At 36.9% G+C, this 19,763-nt stretch overlaps 2 protein-coding genes across 4 annotated transcripts in view; one reads left to right on the top strand and one right to left on the bottom strand.

Moving 5' to 3' along the window:
- TMX3 (thioredoxin related transmembrane protein 3) overlaps positions 1-19,075 on the bottom strand; it is a 37,518-nt gene extending 18,443 nt beyond the window's left edge. The window contains exons 1-8 of one of the 2 annotated variants that reach the window (XM_050768126.1): positions 18,700-19,075; positions 17,641-17,695; positions 15,137-15,176; positions 13,796-13,919; positions 5,845-5,890; positions 4,507-4,587; positions 2,372-2,471; positions 1,343-1,420 (exon numbers count right to left, since the gene is read on the bottom strand). In XM_050768126.1, coding sequence (XP_050624083.1) covers positions 1,343-1,420; positions 2,372-2,471; positions 4,507-4,587; positions 5,845-5,890; positions 13,796-13,919; positions 15,137-15,176; positions 17,641-17,695; positions 18,700-18,745 — 570 coding nt within the window. In that variant the 5' untranslated portion in view covers positions 18,746-19,075. Of the gene's footprint in view, positions 1-1,342; positions 1,421-2,371; positions 2,472-4,506; positions 4,588-5,844; positions 5,891-13,795; positions 13,920-15,136; positions 15,177-17,640; positions 17,696-18,699 lie in introns of those variants that run through there. The other variant, XM_050768127.1, reaches the window with a different exon arrangement.
- Positions 18,995-19,763, top strand: part of CCDC102B (coiled-coil domain containing 102B) — a 375,607-nt gene continuing 374,838 nt past the window's right edge. Inside the window, exon 1 of one of the 2 annotated variants that reach the window (XM_050768119.1) lies at positions 18,995-19,138. The gene's annotated coding sequence lies outside the window, so the exon portion shown is untranslated. The remainder of the gene's footprint in view (positions 19,139-19,763) is intronic. The other variant, XM_050768118.1, reaches the window with a different exon arrangement.

Here is a 19,763-nt window from a genome sequence, read left to right as displayed (position 1 = left end):
CCATGACTTACAAAGCCTACACTGCTCTCTACCTACTTCCCATCGCACTGTATGCACTACAGTCACATTGGCCTACTGTTTTGTTCCGTATCATGTCAGGTGTGTTCTCATCTTGGACATCTGTTATCTGTTCCTTGTTTCTGGAGTATTGTATCCACAGATCTTTGCACGGCTCCTTCATATCATGTAAAAGTCTCATTTCAAGTATGTTCTTGAGACAAACATTTCTTGACCAATCAACCTACAGCACCCATCCCACTCCTATTTGCCCCAACTACTACACTGTTTTAAAATTTTTTATTATTATTATTATTATTATTATTACTATTTGAGATGGAGTCTCACTCTGTCACCCAGGCTGGAGTGCAGCGGCGCGATCTCGGTTCAACGCAACCTCTGCCTCGCGGGTTCAAGCAATTCTCCTGCCTCAGACTCCTGAGTAGCTGGGATTATAGGCCTGCGCCACCACGCCTGGCTAATTTTTGTATTTTTAGTACAGATGGGGCTTCACCATGTTGGCCAGGCTGGTCTCGTACTCCTGACCTTGTGATCTGCCCACCTCGGCCTCTCAAAGTGCTGGGATTACAAGCGTTAAGCCACCAGGCCCGGCCTTAATTATTATTATTATTTTTTTGAGATGGAGTCTCACTTTGTCACCCAGACTGGAGTATAGTGGTTTAATCTTGTCTCACTGCAACCTCCACCTCCCAGGTTCAAGTGATTCTCCTGCCTCAGCCTCCCAAGCAACTAGGACTACAGACGCATGCCACCATGACCGGCTAATTTTTGTATTTTCAGTAGAGACAGGATTTTATCATGTTGGTCAGGCTGGTCTCGAGCTCCTGACCTCAGCTGACCCACCCGTCTAGGCCTCCCAAAGTGCTGGGATTACAGGCATGAGGCACTGCACCTGGCCTTTAATTTTTTTTCATGGCACTTATGATACCCTGTTTATCGACTAGTTTACTGAGGACCACTATCTCAGTTTGAGGACCCAAAAATCACTGTATTTGCCACACACACACACAAAATAATCCACCACTTGTAAGCCAATTTAGGAGTTTGAGGTATCACTTGTCATCACTACTTTTATTTTAAAAAGAAAGAAGCACTAATGTAAATCCCTAAATGCTATGAATCTGATGGTATTTGTTTATTAATAAAAAGAAATCTAATACCAGTAGTAAAGAATCAGCATGTTTACTCTTTCCACACACATCACAGTAAATAAATCTGATATTAAAATCAATAATCAAGAAATGATAAATCAATTTTATCTATTAAATCAAGTAATAATTTAATAAATAAAATTGTGTCATTAAAATCAAATTTTAAATATTACCTCAGGAACCACTTCTTCTGAGGCAGAAAAGAAGTATGTATATACAATCAATTCTGAAGCAGCATCTATGTATTTCTCCTGTGAAGATACAAACAGAGAAACAGTCATTGAAAAATGTTAAAGGTCAAAATTCATTCCTCATTAAACAATGAGAGTTACCTTATGTAGTAAGGGTCACCACTGTAATTTGCTACCTCATACCCTTTTAGGTGAACAGAAGAAATATAAGCAAATAAAATTGTTTCTAAGGCAAAGCCAACATAATTAAGAGCTTTTATCTTTCTTCAAATAAAGTTCATTGAATATAACATAAGTTCAATTTGTAGGTATTCATTTAATTATAAATTAGACAAAATGATGGTGATGATTATAGGATGATATGTGTGTATACACATACAAAGTCTGCAGCCTCAAAGACTCAGAATTTGAAAAAGCAGCGTAAGACTTAACCAGGTTAATAACAGAAAAAAATACTAAGGCAGGCAACATCTACTCACTTTTTACACACTTCTATTTCATATAGACAAACATGACAGAGGGTATACAAGGAAGTGTTTTTATTATAAGAAATACTTAGACTGGCCGGTCGCGGTGGCTCAAGCCTGTAATCCCAGCACTTTGGGAGGCCGAGATGGGCGGATCACAAGGTCAGGAGATCGAGACCATCCTGGCTAACATGGTGAAACCCCGTCTCTACTAAAAATACAAAAAACTAGCCGGGCGAGGTGGCGGGCGCCTATAGTCCCAGCTACTCGGGAGGCTGAGGCAGGAGAATGGCGTAAACCCGGAAAGCGGAGCTTGCAGTGAGCTGAGATCCAGCCACTGCACTCCAGCCTGGGCGACAGAGCGAGACTCCGTCTCAAAAAAAAAAAAAAAAAAAAAAAAAAAAAAAAAAAAAAGAAATACTTAGACTGAATGAAAATATTTCTAGTAAGAGCAGAATAAGTTCTGAGTTTCTAGTGAAGTCTTGATTACACAGTAAATTAAATTACAATACATCTGTTTTTGAGGAATTAAAAAAAGTCTTACTTTCAAAGGTGATTCTCCACCTATATAAACAAAAAATACACGGTGTCTCTTCTGCATATGTTCAAACATTTGTTGACTTGGAAGTGGCCGAATTAGAGCCCTGTTGCACAACAAAACAAAAACAAATTTGAATTATAAACTAAAGTACATAATTTACTCCTATTTATACTATAACTAACCATGTCTCAAGTTATTTTTAGTAATATATCAATTGCATTTTAAGTATATCACAAAATCCACATGAATCTAATAAAACTGTGGTCCATGACTACTATTGCACATACATATAAAAGGTTAACATAGTACCCACAATTTAATCTATGTTTCAAAATAAGTGTCAAAACATCCCTTCAGAGAGTACCATCATTACCAGTATTTTGATAGGCAAAAAGAAAACTATTGTCCATTTAGAATCCTCAGCCTAAAACAAAACAAATCCCAAGATAATTATTTTTTTCTCCCTTTTAAAAGGTCATTCACAAAAAACACTGTGAAATACCATCCCAGGAATATATAGTACTTTATTAAGAATATTTATATCTTACTCTTCAATTTAAATGGTGTACACTTTTTAAGTACCCTATGGAGGTTAAAATCCAAAAGTATAAAAAGCATATCATTAATCATTTTCAGAAAAAATAAAATGGAAAATGACAGTCATTACATAAGAACCTCATGAAAACAAAAAATGTTATTATACAAGCATTTTTCAAAGCAAATAGACTGAGAAATGAATTACATCATAGGTTATTATGAAGTACTTCAATTATAAAATATCATTAAACTAAGAAGAGGTAGTCATCTTTTACATATGGTGTATATATTATAATATATAATTTTCACTCTACCACATTTATAAAAAGAGCAGAACACAGGCCAATATATTTTCAAAATCCTTATAATGCATTGCATCATCACCCTACCCTAGCCTCTATTTTAATACTTAGTAATTAACTTGCAAGTGACGCAACTCCAGAACTGACTCCTGAAATTTCATCTACAATAGAGTAATCTCCAATTACATCAGGAGAATGAATCCCTTCTTAAGCCTCAACCCAAAAATCCTGGGAGGATTCAGTACCTCCCACTGGTACTCCCCTCATACAACACAAAGTTATTTCAAAATTTATTTATTCACAAAGGAAATAAAATGAAACATAGTCAATGAGAAAAATACAGTGAAAATTACATCAGTAAGCACCACAAATTTAATATGTAAAGATCACTCCTAATCCTGTGAATTTTCTCAAATAATTTGAGACAGTATTGTACCACCACAAATCCATTCCATTTTAATTTAAATTAAAGCTATTTAAAACTATCAGTATAATATATCCTGTTAAACTCATAAATGCCTATACTTTAAAGCCAATAAAGATTAACACAGCTTGACGACCATTCTCCTCAAGAACTTTCACATGATCATGTTAAATAATTCTAAGCACCGACTTTCTTTATATCCCATCAAAACGTAGATTTAAATAAATCAGTGACAAATTCAAACCAACAAGAAATGCTTACAAAGGAATTTGTTTCCTTATCAGTAAAACTTTAGGGATCAGTAACTTGAATAATCTTTGGGTTTTAACTATGTCTTTGGGTTTAAACTATGCTAAGTATAAAATGCACGAATACCTCACAGCTGGCAGAAAGCAGTATGTGATAAATAATGAAAAATATTTTAGTTGTATCTAAAATACATTTTTGAGTATCAAAGAGTATGGATGAAAGCCCAAGTCTGTTCAGAACAATAATATCCCAAGGCTTTGTTGAAAACTCTGAACCAGGCAGTCCAATAAAAAATTATCATAAAATAAAAATCAAGATTCACAGAGTTGCTACACGTAGTCAAAATCTGGAAAATGTATTAAAAAAATCACTGGGGAAAATTCTTCTACAGACAAAATGAATTTAAATGTGAGGTTAACAAGTATATAATACAAACCATGGTCTCTGTTTCTTTAAAGCATTTCTTTGGATATGCTGTATAATCCTATCTTCTCTCATAAGTAAATAATCAAATAAATTTTACCTAGGTATGTCCTTAAAATATGTTTGTTCAATACAGTCTATCAAAATATATTTAATTTTCAAATATTAATAACATACAGTAAAGGCCTTTCCTAATAACTTACCCAGATACCCTGTGAGCAAACTCAATAATATCATCTTTTGTTCGTGGTCCTCTATAATTATATGCCAAGTCCCCTTTTAATCTTAAAAAAAAAAAAAAAAAAAAGATTAAAACTCGGATTGTTTTAACTGTTTTAATATTTAATGTTAATCATTATCCACTGTTTCATAAAATTATATTATATAAAATAGCAAATGCAGAGAAGTTTTAGAAGTAGCTCTCATGTAAAATATGGTAGGCATTAGGGTGGTCAGAGGACCAGTAACACAAATCAAAAGAAAGAGGCTGCATTCTATTAAAATTACATGAAAATATTTTATGCTGCATTTGATAATTGCATTGTATCTATGCCTTCTGAAAAATAATCGACACACTCATGGTCAAGAGCTTGGAAAATTAAAGCACTATAATTCTCACTATGTTCCCTCTCAAAAGGTAAATGAAAGGACAGGGAAATAAGACTATTTTGGAAGAGGCAAAATAAATGTTAATACAACATCACAGTTATTTGATGCTCCAACATTACAGAGTAAAACGATGCATAAAAACAGCTCTTCTAGAAACGTATGTAATTCTTCAAAAGCCAACCAATGAATTATCTGTGTGCCTAATTAACTAAAATTTTAAAAAGGAAAAACTGGGAAGCACAATAGAATACTTACAATTAAACAGAAGGAAAAGATAGGATCATTTACTTAACACAAAAAGTAAAAGAGGGTATGCAAACATTTTTAAAAAGTAGGGGAAGGAGAAAGGTCAACACAAAACCCAAGATATAAACTGAAATTATTTACATTTAAAAATTTGAGTTGTTTAAATATTTTTTAAACTTACTTTATTATAAAAATAACTTTCAGAACAATTCCACAGCTCCCCGCATTATCAAAATAAGATTAATGAAAATATGAGAAAATGCAATGAAGTCATGATTACAAAACAAGTCCTTTAGAATTACCACATTTCTTTCAACTTGTACACTTTATTAGACTTGATCAACTCCTACAGATTAGAATTAATATCATCAACTTTGACTCTCTGTATTTCTTTTATCTCACAATCCACGCTTCAACTCCTCAAGGGTAAAAGACCTTTCATAATTTATGACTGTATACCTTGTCCCGCACAGTGCGTGTCACACAGCAAGCAAAACATGTGAATTAGCCGTAAACAACATGATGACTTAAATATGAAGAAAAGCATAAAGAAGCAGTCCCTCTCCTTTAATTACATACTTCACTTATAAAGAATGGCCAAACCCCAATCTTCAGTCCTCCAAGGAATCTACTAAGTAGAGTGAACTAATAAAAATACACATATAAACATACAACACTCAACTTACAGCTTAATTGTTGGATAACCTCGAACTCCAAACTCTGAAGCAATGCCTTGATAAGAAAAAGAATAAAGCATTCTAAATTTTTTTAAAATATGAGAAACTAGGTAACAAATGAGCCTTTTACTTTAAAAATATAGAAATATTTATACAACCCATATAGATACGTTGTTTTTAAGTCTTAAGAATATAAACTCACACAAAAGAAAAAAACAGGACATTCTCATACCAAACAATTACTTAATAATCCAATCTGTGATCTGCACAAAACACTATGACAAAATAAGAAATGCATGTCAAAAGAATAGTTAAAAATTTATAAAATACTTATTTTAAAAGATATTCTGGTAAAAAAAAAAAAAATACATAAGTACTTCTCATTTGACTTCATGTCCAAGACAAATATTTCTTCTAGGTCTCATTTACTCCTCTCAAAAAAAAAAAAAAAAAAAAAAAAGCCTATCTCTTCCTTTAGCGTTTTTTGAGTTTTCAAAGAACTGCAAGGTATTCTAATTTTACAAACATAACTCGCATTTGCAAAATTAATTACTATAGTTAACACAGGATCACAGGATTGAAAAGCAACTTTGTTTTAGGAGTTTCTGCTTTTGTGATAACCTAGAGTAATTTTAATTATCTCAAAGTTTATTCTGAAATCCTCACATGAATTAAAATGAGAATGGATGCTACAATAGCATCTTTTGAGGGGAAAGGAGAAAGTAACAAAAACAAGCGAATATCAAAAAGGAAATAATATGTTAAAAAGTAGAGAAATCATATACCAAACTAATGCAACACTACTTTACAGACAAAACACCACCAGGACAGGAAAGAAAAAATATTTTCAGTTAACACACATTACACCATAAAGATATTTACAAAACTATACCCTAGTATATGAAAAGTACACTGTATTATTCACATAATCTTTCCCTTTGTAATTTTCTTTATTTCCAGGTATTTTGTTATCACACTTGGGTAAGGAACCTACTGCATCTGAATTCCAGTTTAACAATCACTTTAGTAATCTTCACTAGTCTTTGGTTTCTCATCAACTCACCAATTCAATTCAAAAGAATAAGGGCAGTCGATTTGTGACAAAATATCTAAAATTTTTCCTTCGTCAACTCTAGTTTCTCCCTTAAACATATGGAGATAGGCAAATAGAGAGACCTGGACAGTGGCCGACACGTATTTTCCTTAGAGGTAGCATAGACAGCAGAGGTGATAATTAAGAACTCAAGTTCTGAAGATACAGGTCCTGCTTCTGAACAGACATGCAAACTCACAGCAAGCATGTAATTTATTTGTGCCCATCTGTAATCTAGGACTTCATTCTGTCAAGTATGTTCTAATTGGAGACTGTGGGTATGGAGATTGCCTTCTTCCCAGCAAAAACACAGAAACTACTTTGGAGAGATTATGTGAATAATGAATATTCTTAATGATCCCTTTCCAAATTAAGAAGACAGGGAAACATCCCAAATTAAGAAGACAGGGAAATAAAATCCCTTATTACCTTTAACTAAAACTCATTTAAATCAAAATGTATTTATACACAAATCAAATAAAGAAAATAAAGCATGCAATCAATGAGAAAACACACTGGTCATGCTTCATAGCCGGATATTGTGGATCTCATAAGCCGCAGAGAGAAAAATCCCAGCTCCACACTTAACCCGATCACATCATTTCCTTGACCTCAGTATTCACGTCGAGACAATGGAGATCTATCACCCAACTCACAGCCCTTGGCTTCTTGACCATGAACATTAACCTTCACTTCTGACCTAATTTGAATTGATAGTAACTTCTATAAAACTTCAGCCTTAGATTTCTCTAAAGGGGAATGGCAGTATAATATTTTTAAAAAGGCTCTGGGAGGCCGAGGCAGGTGGACCACGAGGTCAGGAGATCGAGATCATCCTGGCTAACACGGTGATACCCCATCTCTACTAAAACTACAAAAAATTAGCTGGGCGTAGTGGCAGGCACCTGTAGTCCCAGCTACTCGGGAGGCTGAGGCAGGAGAATGGTGTGAAGTTGGGAGGTGGAGCTTGCAGTGAGCCGAGATCGCACCACTGCACTCCAGCCTGGGTGACACAGCAAGACTCCACCTCAAAAAATAAATAAACAAATAAAATAAAATAAAATAAAGCAAAGCGGGAGTTACAAACACATAATGGCCTTGGTTAGAATTCCAACTTCATTTATCGTCTATGTAACTCTGGATGGTTTTTTATACTTCTCTGATTCCCCTTCTGAGAATACTACTCATCTTGCAGGGCTACAGGTTGGGATTTTAAAATGAAAAAAATAAATGGAACACAATTTGAGTCTGGCACATAGAAGATTCTTAAATGCTAGATCCTTTTCCTTCCTACTCTTGATCCTGACTTCGTTAATTAGCTGCTGGACACAATGCACACATAGTATTAATAAAATTAATGTGCAGAATATTTTATAACTGGCATTAACATTTTAAAATTGCACCTCGAAACAATTTTGTGAGGAGGAAAAAATAGTGGCAATTCAGATCAAGAAAGTAAAACAGGAAGATTCGATAACTTGTTTGAGAGAAAACAATTTTGTGAAGAAGAAAAAAATAGAGCTAATTCAGATTAAGAAACTAAAATACGAAGATTCGGTAACTTGTTTGAGAGCGAACATTGCGTAGGCAGCAGGGCTGAGATTGAAACGCGGTCTAATTGACTTTAAATTTTTTATTCTTCACTTTTTCATATTAGAGAAAAATAGTTTATATAGAAATCTGAGCTCAATTCCTTCATAAATTGAAGAGTCCATTTGCAACAAGAGTTATACCTTTGAAGTTTTACGATTTTATATGTTCATAAAACAAGATTCAGCATGAAGTCTTCTACTTCATTTCTATTTTCTTCTTGAAATGGTAACAGTCTGCTGCTAGAGGTAAGTATGAATGTGAATCATGGTGAGCTTGGATACTAGGCCTAATTCTGTTTCTAACTTTGGTGTGTGAAATACTCAGTCATTTCATTTCTAGTTTCCTTGTTATTTGATTTATAAAACGGGAAAGGGTGAAAGGAGTGAGAAGTTACTCAACCTCTAAAGTCCTTTTTAGCTCAAAGATACTACATATTTTAGTATTTACTGAATGTCACTATGTGTCTAATAAGAAAAGGGTATAAAATATGGCAGTGGTTTACCATCAACTGAAGACATTTCGTTTGCCAAAAACAGCGAGTAAGGGGGAAGGAAGAAGTTGGGAGAGAACACAACTGGTATCTAGTGGGTAGAGGTGAGGGATGCTCCTAAACATCCCGCAATGCACAGGATTCCTCCTCCCATCCAACTCCCAACAAAAACCCCACAGAATTATCTGGCCCAAAATGTCAATAGTGCAAGGCTGATAAACCTTGAGACATAGTCACTGCCTTCCCCTGCACCAAAAACAAACAAACAAACAAAAAAACCCACCATACTATCTAGCCCAAAAATGTCAATAATGCGAGGTTGAGAAGCCCTGAAACAGTCACTGACCAAAAAGAGTTTATAATCTAGGAAGGTAAAATTAATTTTTAACTACAATCTATGAACAAGATGTCAGAATGTTATTGGCCAAATGTCATTTCAAATTTACATACAAAAGAGGGCTAAAATGTGATCTTTATCATAAAATGTTGTCACACTTAGTTTGGAGAGTAACAGAATTTCAGTGGTTCATAATAAAGATCAGCATGCCACTATAGGTAATATTATGTCATATTTTAACTTCCAAATGAGAAATAATTTTAGCACTCATTTTGAAGAGGTATGTACAAAAAGAGAAGCTAAAACACCCATCTGGATTTACACTGGACATAATTTTTTATATTATTTGGTTATGGTATTAGTTAACTCTATGCATCAAGACATTTTTGGTATAATTCCAAACACAGAGCAGACTAAGTCATAACAGTTCAAATTACTCTAGTTCAAAAATTCTGTACACACAGATTTGCTGGACTGAGTCTGATGGCACCTGCCTACAGCAAGTGATTTAATACGGCAAGTGATTTAACTACGGCAATGATTTAATACATGATTGAGAAATAAGTTATTATCAAAGACTCTTAGAAACTGTATAACCTTCATCACTTTGAATAGTTTTATCCCACTCCACACTAAAATCCTATAACTATCTACCAAAATAACATTCTACACTTCGCGGTTTTCCAGCCTCAGTGTGCAGTGCAATCATCTGAAGTGCTGTTAAAAATACAGACTCTCGGCTGGGCGCTGCAGCTCATGCCTGTAATCCCAGTACTTTGGGAGGCCGACACAGGCAGATCACCTGAGGAGGAGGGCGGATCACCTGAAGTCAGGAGTTTGGGATCAGCCTGGCTAACACGGTAAAACCCCGTTTCTACTAAAAACACAAAAAATTAGCTGAGCGTCGTGGCACATGCCTGTAATCCCAGCTACTCGAGAGGCTGAGGCAGGAGAATCACTTGAATCCGGGAGGCGGAAGTTGCAGTGAGCCGAGATTGTGCCATTGCATTCCAGCTTGGGCAACAAGAGCAACACTCTGTCTCAAAAAAAGAAAGAAAGAAAGAAAGAAAATAAAAAATACAGACTCTCAAGACCCAACTGCAAAGGTTTTCACTTTTCACCAGGGGACTGGGGTGGGTCTTCAGAGTCTGAACTGACAATAAGTACCCAGGTAATTCTATTGCAGGTCGTCTACAGATTACATGCTGAGGAACAGTGATACCGTGACTGTCTGAAAAGCAACCTATTGGGCTGCAAGAGGTATCTATGAAACAGTCAATCCTTTAGTGTTCTATAGGTGGACCTAGAATAAAAATGGCAGATGACTTGAAAATAATTCCATTTTTTACCTGTTTGATTCCAAGTTCCACTAAAATGTCTGTATTTGAGCTGCCTTGAAATATTTAGGAAAACTTTGAAATTCACAAGGCAAAAATCTGTTTCTAATACGTGAATGGTGGTTTTTGAATACTTAACTTCTTTAATACTACGAAGATACGTTTCTTCATTACACATAAAACATTCCCTTGGTGCTAATATTTAAGTGGATAACGCTTCCATCACCGACATTTAACTCTAACAATGGTCTAGAAAATAACATTAGACAATTGACTAACGTTCACAAGTTACTGTTTGTCTCTTCCCACAAGAATGTAAGTTCCGTAAGAGCAGAAAATTTTATCTGTTTTGCTCAAGGATGTATCACCAGTACCTGGTATATGCCAGGCATATCCCAACATGGTAAGCACATTAAGTGTCTGCTAAATGAATGAATGCTAACTCTACAACTTTTCTACAAAGGGATTTTTTTTTTTTTTCAATAAACTATGTTTGGATAATTCAAGTAGGATTTACAAGCAAGCCCCACTATGCAAGGTCGGGTGCAAGTAGTTGAGAGAGGGGGATGGTGGAGGTTTAGCATTCCATATCCAATGAGTAAAACGTTGCAACCTGTATATGAGGTCTTACTACTGCTTTTTAAAAATAGCATTTAAAACACTTTCTTCTCTAAGTGACTCAGGAAAACAGTCTTGGCTATTTTTTTCCCTAATCATAGTGCCACTTAATAAATAGTAGTACACAGGGCACTTAAAACTGAATAATAAACTAATGAATTAGATGCAATGTAGAATTTGACAATGTAAATTGTTAATTATCACATGAACACTTTACCACTAAGATTTGTACTGGTTCATATGCTCTGTTTTTCTCATTGACTATTTTTCTTCATATTCCCATATTCCTTGATATATGACTCTGTGACTCCACTGACCTATTCAAGTGATCACAACAATTTGCCATTTTTAAGACTTTACTGCTCTTGTTAGTTTATTCATCTTTCTCCCTTTATTATGTTGTAAGCATTTCCAGGACAAGCAGGATTTGTCTGGGTCTTTCTTTAATCTCTAGAGATTAGCACAGTATCTGACAAATAGTTCTTGGTAAACATTGATTGAGTGAACAAATGAATAAATGCATCTATGAAGAAGTATGTGTATGCACATCTAATCAACATATACACATATATATATATATGGAAACAAGTAATTACTTTCAAGAGCAACAGTAGAAAACGGTAACTTCTTAGACATTGTTAAAAGCTTATTTCAAAGAAATAACAACTCAAACATATTCTCCCTCTGTCTCTAACAATTTCTGCCATTTATCTCTTCTCCTCTCAAAATTTCAACGCTTCATTCGTGTGACTCAATAATTCCAGCACTAATATCTCACCTACACTGTAGGTCCCTATTCACAAACATCAGTTAAAAGACCACAAATTCAAAATCGTTGGTAACTTAGAAACACACACAAAATTAAAACTGGTATTTTGCATATACCCAGTGGTAGCACAGTTCAGTAACTATACTAGGAATCTCACACTATTCTTTTTTCTCATTTTCTTTACAGTACAAAGCCAATCAATCTGTTACTTCTGTGATTTTAGTACGAAGCATGTCTATGAAAATTAGTTTCCATCATACTCTACTGTCACCACCCACAACACCAGGCTCCCAGCATCCAACACCAGGATATATACACAAAGCTGACTTAGATGATCTCCCTGTTTCTACATACTCTTTATTTCCCATCCTAAAAGTTGCTGCCAAAAATATTTTTATCAAGTCATTGCCTTCACAAAAATGTGTATTACCTCCTACTGACAAGTGATAAAATCCAAAACACCGCCTGACCTGGGAAGCTCTTAACAATCTGGCATTATCCTTTGATGTCATATATGTGCAGCCATTGTGCTAGGAGATTTTAAATACAAGATATTAATATGATTTCCACAACCTTGAGGATTATCACTCTCCTTCGTAGATACAGAAACTAAAATTAAGAGAGGCTAAGTGCTTCCCAAAGCTACAAAAGTAGGACATGGCAAAGTTGAGATTAAAACATAGCTCTATCTTGCTCCATAGTAAAATGCTGATTTCTCAAAAAGAAATATACATTACATACTTCCACTTTCTTCACTAATGAAAGAGAAACTGCCTGTATTGAATACAAAAGATTTTATATCTGCTGGAGCACTCAAACCTCAAAACCACCAATAAAAGCAGCATTATAATTAAGTATTTATCAATATAGAAACCAAAGATTAGGTTTGTTCAGAAACTTTCTCAGTGTTACACAGCAAAAGTAGCAGGAGCAAGGATCTGAATCCAAATCTGCTTTCTGAAAGCTATGCTCTTTCCAAATTCTACAACACCTCACACTTCTCTAAATTTAACTTCTTCTTTTTCCCAAATCCTTTAAAACAGGTATTGGTGTAAAAGGTCAAATAAATACTTCAGGCTTTCTGGGGCATATAGTCTCTGTCACAACTATGGAATTCTGCCATGGGGACACAAAAACAGCCCTAAACAGATAACAAACGATTGTGCCTATGTTTCAATATAACTCTATTTATAAAAATGGGTAGTAGGAGAAATCTGGCCTACAGATCAAGGTTTGCTCACCTTCACTTCATTCTATTCCCCTATACACACTCATTAACCTCTTTTACACTCTATTATTTGCTCTAGTATTCTTTCTAATGTGAAAACCTTCCTGATCCTCATTGTATTTACCCTAACTCAATTCATCCTTCGAGTTCCTTTACAGCACATCTCAGGCCACTCAGAAAAAAACTGATTCTGAACTCAAGTAGCAATATCAATAATTTAACACTCATCTTTTTATAGCTGCCTCATGTAAACTATCTAAAGTGGTCTCAAAGGAGAAAAGATGGTTTAAACACCTGTTAAGCATAAGATTAACATATACCACACACTATATGTTCAATGGCTAATTCATTTAACTCATAAGTATACAGTCTTAAATTATTAAGATAATTGAATTTTACATGAACAAAAAAAGTCTTCTTCCCACCCTGAATACTGCTGCATATAATTGTTTTTGCTGTGAGAACAGTAAAATAATAAACTAAGTGAAGGCTTACTAGAATAGGAAGTAGCATCCATCTTTCCAACCTTAACTGGAGAACCAATGCTTTTCATCTCAAGACCAACTTCATTCCAAATCGGTTCCAGCTTTTTACAATGGCCACACCATGGTGCATAAAACTTGTTTTAAAAACCAAAAAACAAAAAAAAAAGATAACCATTAAAATGTGTTACAGCGAATATGAATCTTAATATTTAAATAATCCCTTTGACTAAATGATCTAATAATGTTTTAGACACAAAGTTTAAATATAATTTTTAAAGTAGATACATAATGAAAGACCAAAACATACAAACATAAAACTAGATACCTCAAAACCGGTACTATCTTAAGTTCATTTTAATTGACTACTGATACTTATTTAAAACAGATACACAATTCACAATAAGAATGTCTTTACTTCCAAGTAAATGTTCTGTATGAAATGTTTTACATAAAATGAAACCACAAAATAAACATATATACCATACAACATACACACCTAATTGTTAATGATAAATTTCCTATTACAAAACGTTTAACATAGTAGGTGACTTTGCTGACTTCTACCGTAACCACTGGCAAGACAGGGGAGGTCATTAAGATGACGGTTTGGCATAGGGACAAGTCAGGTTGATTAAACTAAAATCACAGTCTTTTACTCTTCTTTAGCATTACCAGATGGTGGAGGTGATACTCAGGTTCCTCTAGTTAGGTGGTGTTACAAACTAGTTGTTATATTTTCATGAAATAAGATTTTTTAACTTTATACTATGAAAATGTTCAAACATATAGAAAGGGAGAAAGAATTAAACAGTGGACCCTCTGTCAACTCTGTCATTCTTTTTCCATATCTTTTGCTGCTGTTCTACTTTTTGCTGAGGCATGTTAAATCTCAATTATCATAAGGTTTAAATATATTCCAAACTTTAAAGAAAGGGAGGTGAAAATTTAATTTTGTTCACTGTTAAGATGAAAATATGACTTTGACTAAGTGATACTAATATACTCAATCTCTTGGAAACTATCAAGAAAACAAGAGTGAATTCTGCAATAAAATCATACCCTATATCATTAAGACATAATCCAAAAGTTGACCTCATTGTAAGACAGGGTTCCAGCTTTTCCTCTTAAAACCCTCGCCCCCAAAATTTCATCAAAAATAGGTTCCCTTGGGAGGAACCTTAAAACTCTGAGGTTCTTTGTAATGTGAAATCTCAAATATAATAATACTTAAGAAAACAAATTGAGTATATACTTAAGCACTAGCTGTATACCACCATTTTTGGGTAGAGTAGAATAGAAAACAATACTTAAAATGGTAGGGGTAACTAGCATATAAAAATTACATACTTACATCTACAAGCCAAATGTCATCATTTCGATTTTCTTTAAACCTAAAAAACAAGAAAACAAATCTTTGATTGTATGTTTGTGCCCACTTTACAACTGTATAGTATAGGCAGAGATAATACATTGATAAATATAAGGGAAAGAACCAAATTCCTTCAATAAATTTTTACATACAATTTTTACTCAGTGACCTATCCATTAAACATCTTAAAAATAAAAGCAGAGAACTGATCAACAATAAAGTAATTAGGAGGAGAGGCTCCAACAAAAAGAATTAAAGTAGGACTTGCTAGAAACACAAATAGATGCCTAAGCTCCTTGCCCTTCTAGAACAGTTTACACCTGTGCAGAAAAGGTACCAAAGGAAGCCTGAGGCTGCTATGCTTAGAAATAACTGTTTGCAAGATTGGTCCTTGGTTGGCATCTGGGAACTTGGATTTTAGAAGCGTTCTCACCATTTCCTGGTAATGATGGCTCAGAGTTCATAAAATGCTCGTGAAAAATACTGGATTGAGGAATTCCTGTGCTGAGATCCCAGACTACTCTCCTGAGATGTGTAGTCCAGGCCAGAGTACTGTACTTCACCATCAGCTGGTTAAGCCTAACCTTTAACTGTCCCTTAAAATGCTCAACCACCCCTGTGGATTAGAGTTTATAGCACATGAAGAGCCCATTGTATCACCCATAATTGGGCTCACTGATGTGTAGCCTGGGCCAAAAATTCAGGGTCATTATCAGATGCAGTGTTCTTAAGGTAACTGAACAGGAAACAAAGGTGGTCTTGCAGGGCCTAGACAGTGTGGCCCGAGTCATTGGAACACATAGGAATGGCTAAGCGAAACCCAGAGAAAGGTCAGCCGCAATCAGTAGCCACAGGAACATTACAGACAGAATGAGAGGCCCACCATGTTCTGTCTGCTGAGAATACGGTGGCCCACTGGCTTTATGAACCTGTCCCTGGACAGTATTGTTAGCCTTGACTGGGGTCTGACAAGCAAGACAGTTTTTTCATGCTGTTATGGTATCTTCTCACAACCGTCACAGTCCACGCGTTCTTGGCCAATCTAGGATCCTGTCTGAATTTCCGTGAGCCATCTCTTGTGGATCCAGGAGGCAACTGGTTGCACATCTGCTTGCTCTGGAACAAGGAACAATTCATTTTCCACATTTAGCTGTTGAACATAGTTTGCTCTTGGTAAAGGTCCTCTTTCTCAGCACAGGGTCCTTTCTGGTGAGCATCCGCATGGGTAACAAAATGGTTATTAGGAGCAGAATCCCTTCCTCCTGCTCATGAAGAGTTGCCCCTGTCAGGACGCCCTGAAGGAGGAAGTCTGTAGTGACACACCCCACAAAGCACTGAGTTTAATAAAATTATCTCCTTGTTAACAGTGGTTCTTCTCAGAATCAAAAACTTTCTGCAAACAATCAGCTAGCATCCTCCACGGCCCAACAGCATGACCAGCGAAGTGCCCCCATGGGACTGTCAGAATTTTTGCTCTTACAGAACCGTGCTGTATGACTACCCTCTCACTGCACCCATCTGGTCATGCTATCAGGTGACCAGGTAGTCAACTAGAACAACAAGCGAAACTGAAACTAACAATCACGGCTTTATTCACTTACTGTGACAGTGCAAGTCAAGAGGTTAAAAAAAAAAAAAAAGTGGCAACAGCTCCTCAGTGTTCCATCTCTCCCCATGAAACCGCACCAGGTGAGTCAGGTGAATGCGACACAGATGGGAGAACTCATCTCATTTCCTAGGAGCACTGAACAAAAGTCTTCTGTCTCTTTATGGGGAGGCGGGTGAGAGAGAAAAGGACTAGTAGTAGAAAAGTGCCTCAGCTGACACCCTCAATAAAGATGTTTTAGCAGAGGTGTTTGGAAAATGCCTCAGGTGAGGCCCCAATAAGGAGGCTGCCAAACAAGAGGCCACTGGGTTGAGAGAGCAGACATGCAAATGAGCGTGGCTGGCCTGGGAGGCCGAATCCTTGACTGCCACTCCCTCCAGGGACTGCAATGCACTGGTTATACACCAACTTTGGTGTAGGGAGGGCACCTTCCCCTATGCCAGAAAAATCCTTGCAATTGTCTATGGTCAAGCCTGAAAGATCACACATGGGATTTTGGTCTGAAGGGAACCTCCTCACTTACTATAAGCAGGTTGACTAATGCTGTGACACTATGAAGATAAATACAGTAGAGTTACCAAATTCTAGCCCCCATTCAATATAATGAAAGCAAAAAGACACAACAAATACAAGGTAAGATAATGGGGAAAAAAAAAGAATATGTAAAAGTTTGCCACTGTTTTTTGATCTCATAACTATTAGTAACACTCTTTTGGGCACACCCTCATTTTGTATCTATATAAAGCTTACAAGAAGTGGAAAAAAATGAGTAATATATAAAAATTGGTTCTAATCTAAAATACTAGATTCACATGCAAATATTCAGATATATGAGTTGGGCAGTTAAAATAATATTTTAAATATATATATGTATACTCACGATTCATCTAAATCTTCTACAAATCCTTTACAGACGACCATATCAAGTAAAACAACTGGAAAAAAAAAAAAGACAAAACGTACACAATAAATGCTGATTATTTGGCTCATACTGTATAAGCTTAGTCATCTTTGAAGTGTTTTTGACCTTTTACAACCTACCAAAAAATTCATCACTGATACATCCCAGGGTGCAAATGATGCAAAAGCAAAAGTAGTTCATCCATTTAATAAATAGTCTGTATGCAACCACATGGTGACCGGCCAAGTTCTAGGTAAGCCAATAAAGCTAATATACACAGTTCCTTTTTCCTCATTTTCACTCTCATCTTACTTCTCCTTTTTACCATTCCATCTTTTTGGAATATAGATAGACAGCATTCTTCTATACTTCTTTTGCTTTAATAGCAATTATCTCTTCAGTAAAAACTCCAAATGTCATTCAAAATATTTACCCCCAAATAGAAAGAAAGTCGAGCTGTAACTCTAATACTTATTACACGGCCGTGTCTGACACAGAGTGGATTCTAAAAGGTTAAGTGAGCGGACCCCAGTGAGAATGAGGGCACTCCGTGCTGACGGGAGGCAGCTGAGAACCGCTGACACACACTCAGGTCCTTTTCACACCGCACAATCCCGGCGGCCTGACCCTGATCTGTCCTCGACCACCCTCTCTGAGCACTGGTGGTAAAAACCCTTAAACATAACAAGACTCGGAACCTAAAGTCAAGACAAGATCTGGTCGTTAAGGTGGGACGGCGGCATCCTTCTTGCCCATCAAAGGAGTAAGCTTTACTGAAACTTCCTGCCACAATGAGAAAAACACAAACACAAGGCAGCGCGCCCTTCCCACGTCCAGCACTGGTCCCGCACAGCAGCGGCGGAAGGACCCTCAGGTGTCCGCTCCTTCACGGCCAGGCAGGGCGGTGGGGCGGGGACGGCAGGAACCATGCCGGGGACCGGGTGGGCATCTCCGCGGGCCCCGCAGGCCTCGCCCCAGACCCGAGCCCAATCCCGGCCCCACGGCGGGGCCAGATTCCGACCGCTGCGCGCCCATTACCTGTGGCGCAGAGCCGCAGGGCGGCCCAACTCCTCCACGCTGCCATGCCAGCCAGGGAGAGCTGCAGAAGCTGACTCTGTGCAAAAGAGGAATAAAGACACTGGGGTTCGCTGCCTGCCCGCCCGGAAAGGGAAGCAGACCCCACCCGGAGCGGAAGAGAAGCACCGCGCTCAATACGGGGGCGGGACTAGCCGGCCTCGTTAACCTCCCAGCACCCGGCTGGTCTCTAACTCTGGCTATGAGGGGGAGTACGGCGCATGCGCGAGGAGGGTAGCGCCTGCGCAGTCGTGTTCTTAAGAATGCTTTGCGCCCCCGGCGCCCCGCCCAGCCCAGGAGCGTGGGAACCCTGCTTAAGGGCTTTACTAGGGACAACGGTGGTTGTTCACTGGGGCGAGTTTCTGGGAAGGTGAGTACCGGTGAAAGTTACGCTGAGGGTGAGGTAGGCTCCGACGACGCAGTTGCAGGTTGAATATTGGCACATCATTTACTTGCTACTCCCATGCAGGAAATGCACCTGTGGGTTTTGATGCTGGATCAAATTCCTGGAAAGAGGCGCGCATTAAGACTGTGGATTGCTGAGCTGCGCGACACTCCGTATTTTTCCAAAACGTACTTGTAATATTCTTTCAACCTGTTTGCATAATGGGACATCTCTTAAATGCAGCAAGCTTTAATGCATTTTTGCCAAAGTAAGGATTGCCTCTTTAAAAACTTTCTCTTGAAACTTGAGAACATGAAGTTAAGCGTAGGATATTTTTTGATGACTCTTTTCTGATTATTTTGGGACTAAATAAATAGTATGAAATATTTATATTGCTACCTGTTTTTTCTTCTACACGACAATGATTTGTAAAAACCATATACTTTCATGAGACGGTTACTGCAGCAGTCACTACTTCCGAATTAGATGAAATTTTTATGGGACATAAGGTACCAGAGAATTTAGATCAAACCAAATTTTGAAAACCTATGACAGCAGAAGGGGGATATGATGTCAGCCGGTTCACCTTAGGTTCAAAATTCCAACAGGCCGAAATGTTATAAAACGTTGTTATTCCTAGTGA

The sequence above is a fragment of the Macaca thibetana genome, chromosome 18 (assembly GCF_024542745.1).
Source record: "Macaca thibetana thibetana isolate TM-01 chromosome 18, ASM2454274v1, whole genome shotgun sequence".
Lineage (NCBI taxonomy): Eukaryota > Metazoa > Chordata > Mammalia > Primates > Cercopithecidae > Macaca > Macaca thibetana.
Note: the sequence above shows the minus strand (reverse complement) of the source record. Positions and strands in the feature narration are given on the sequence as shown.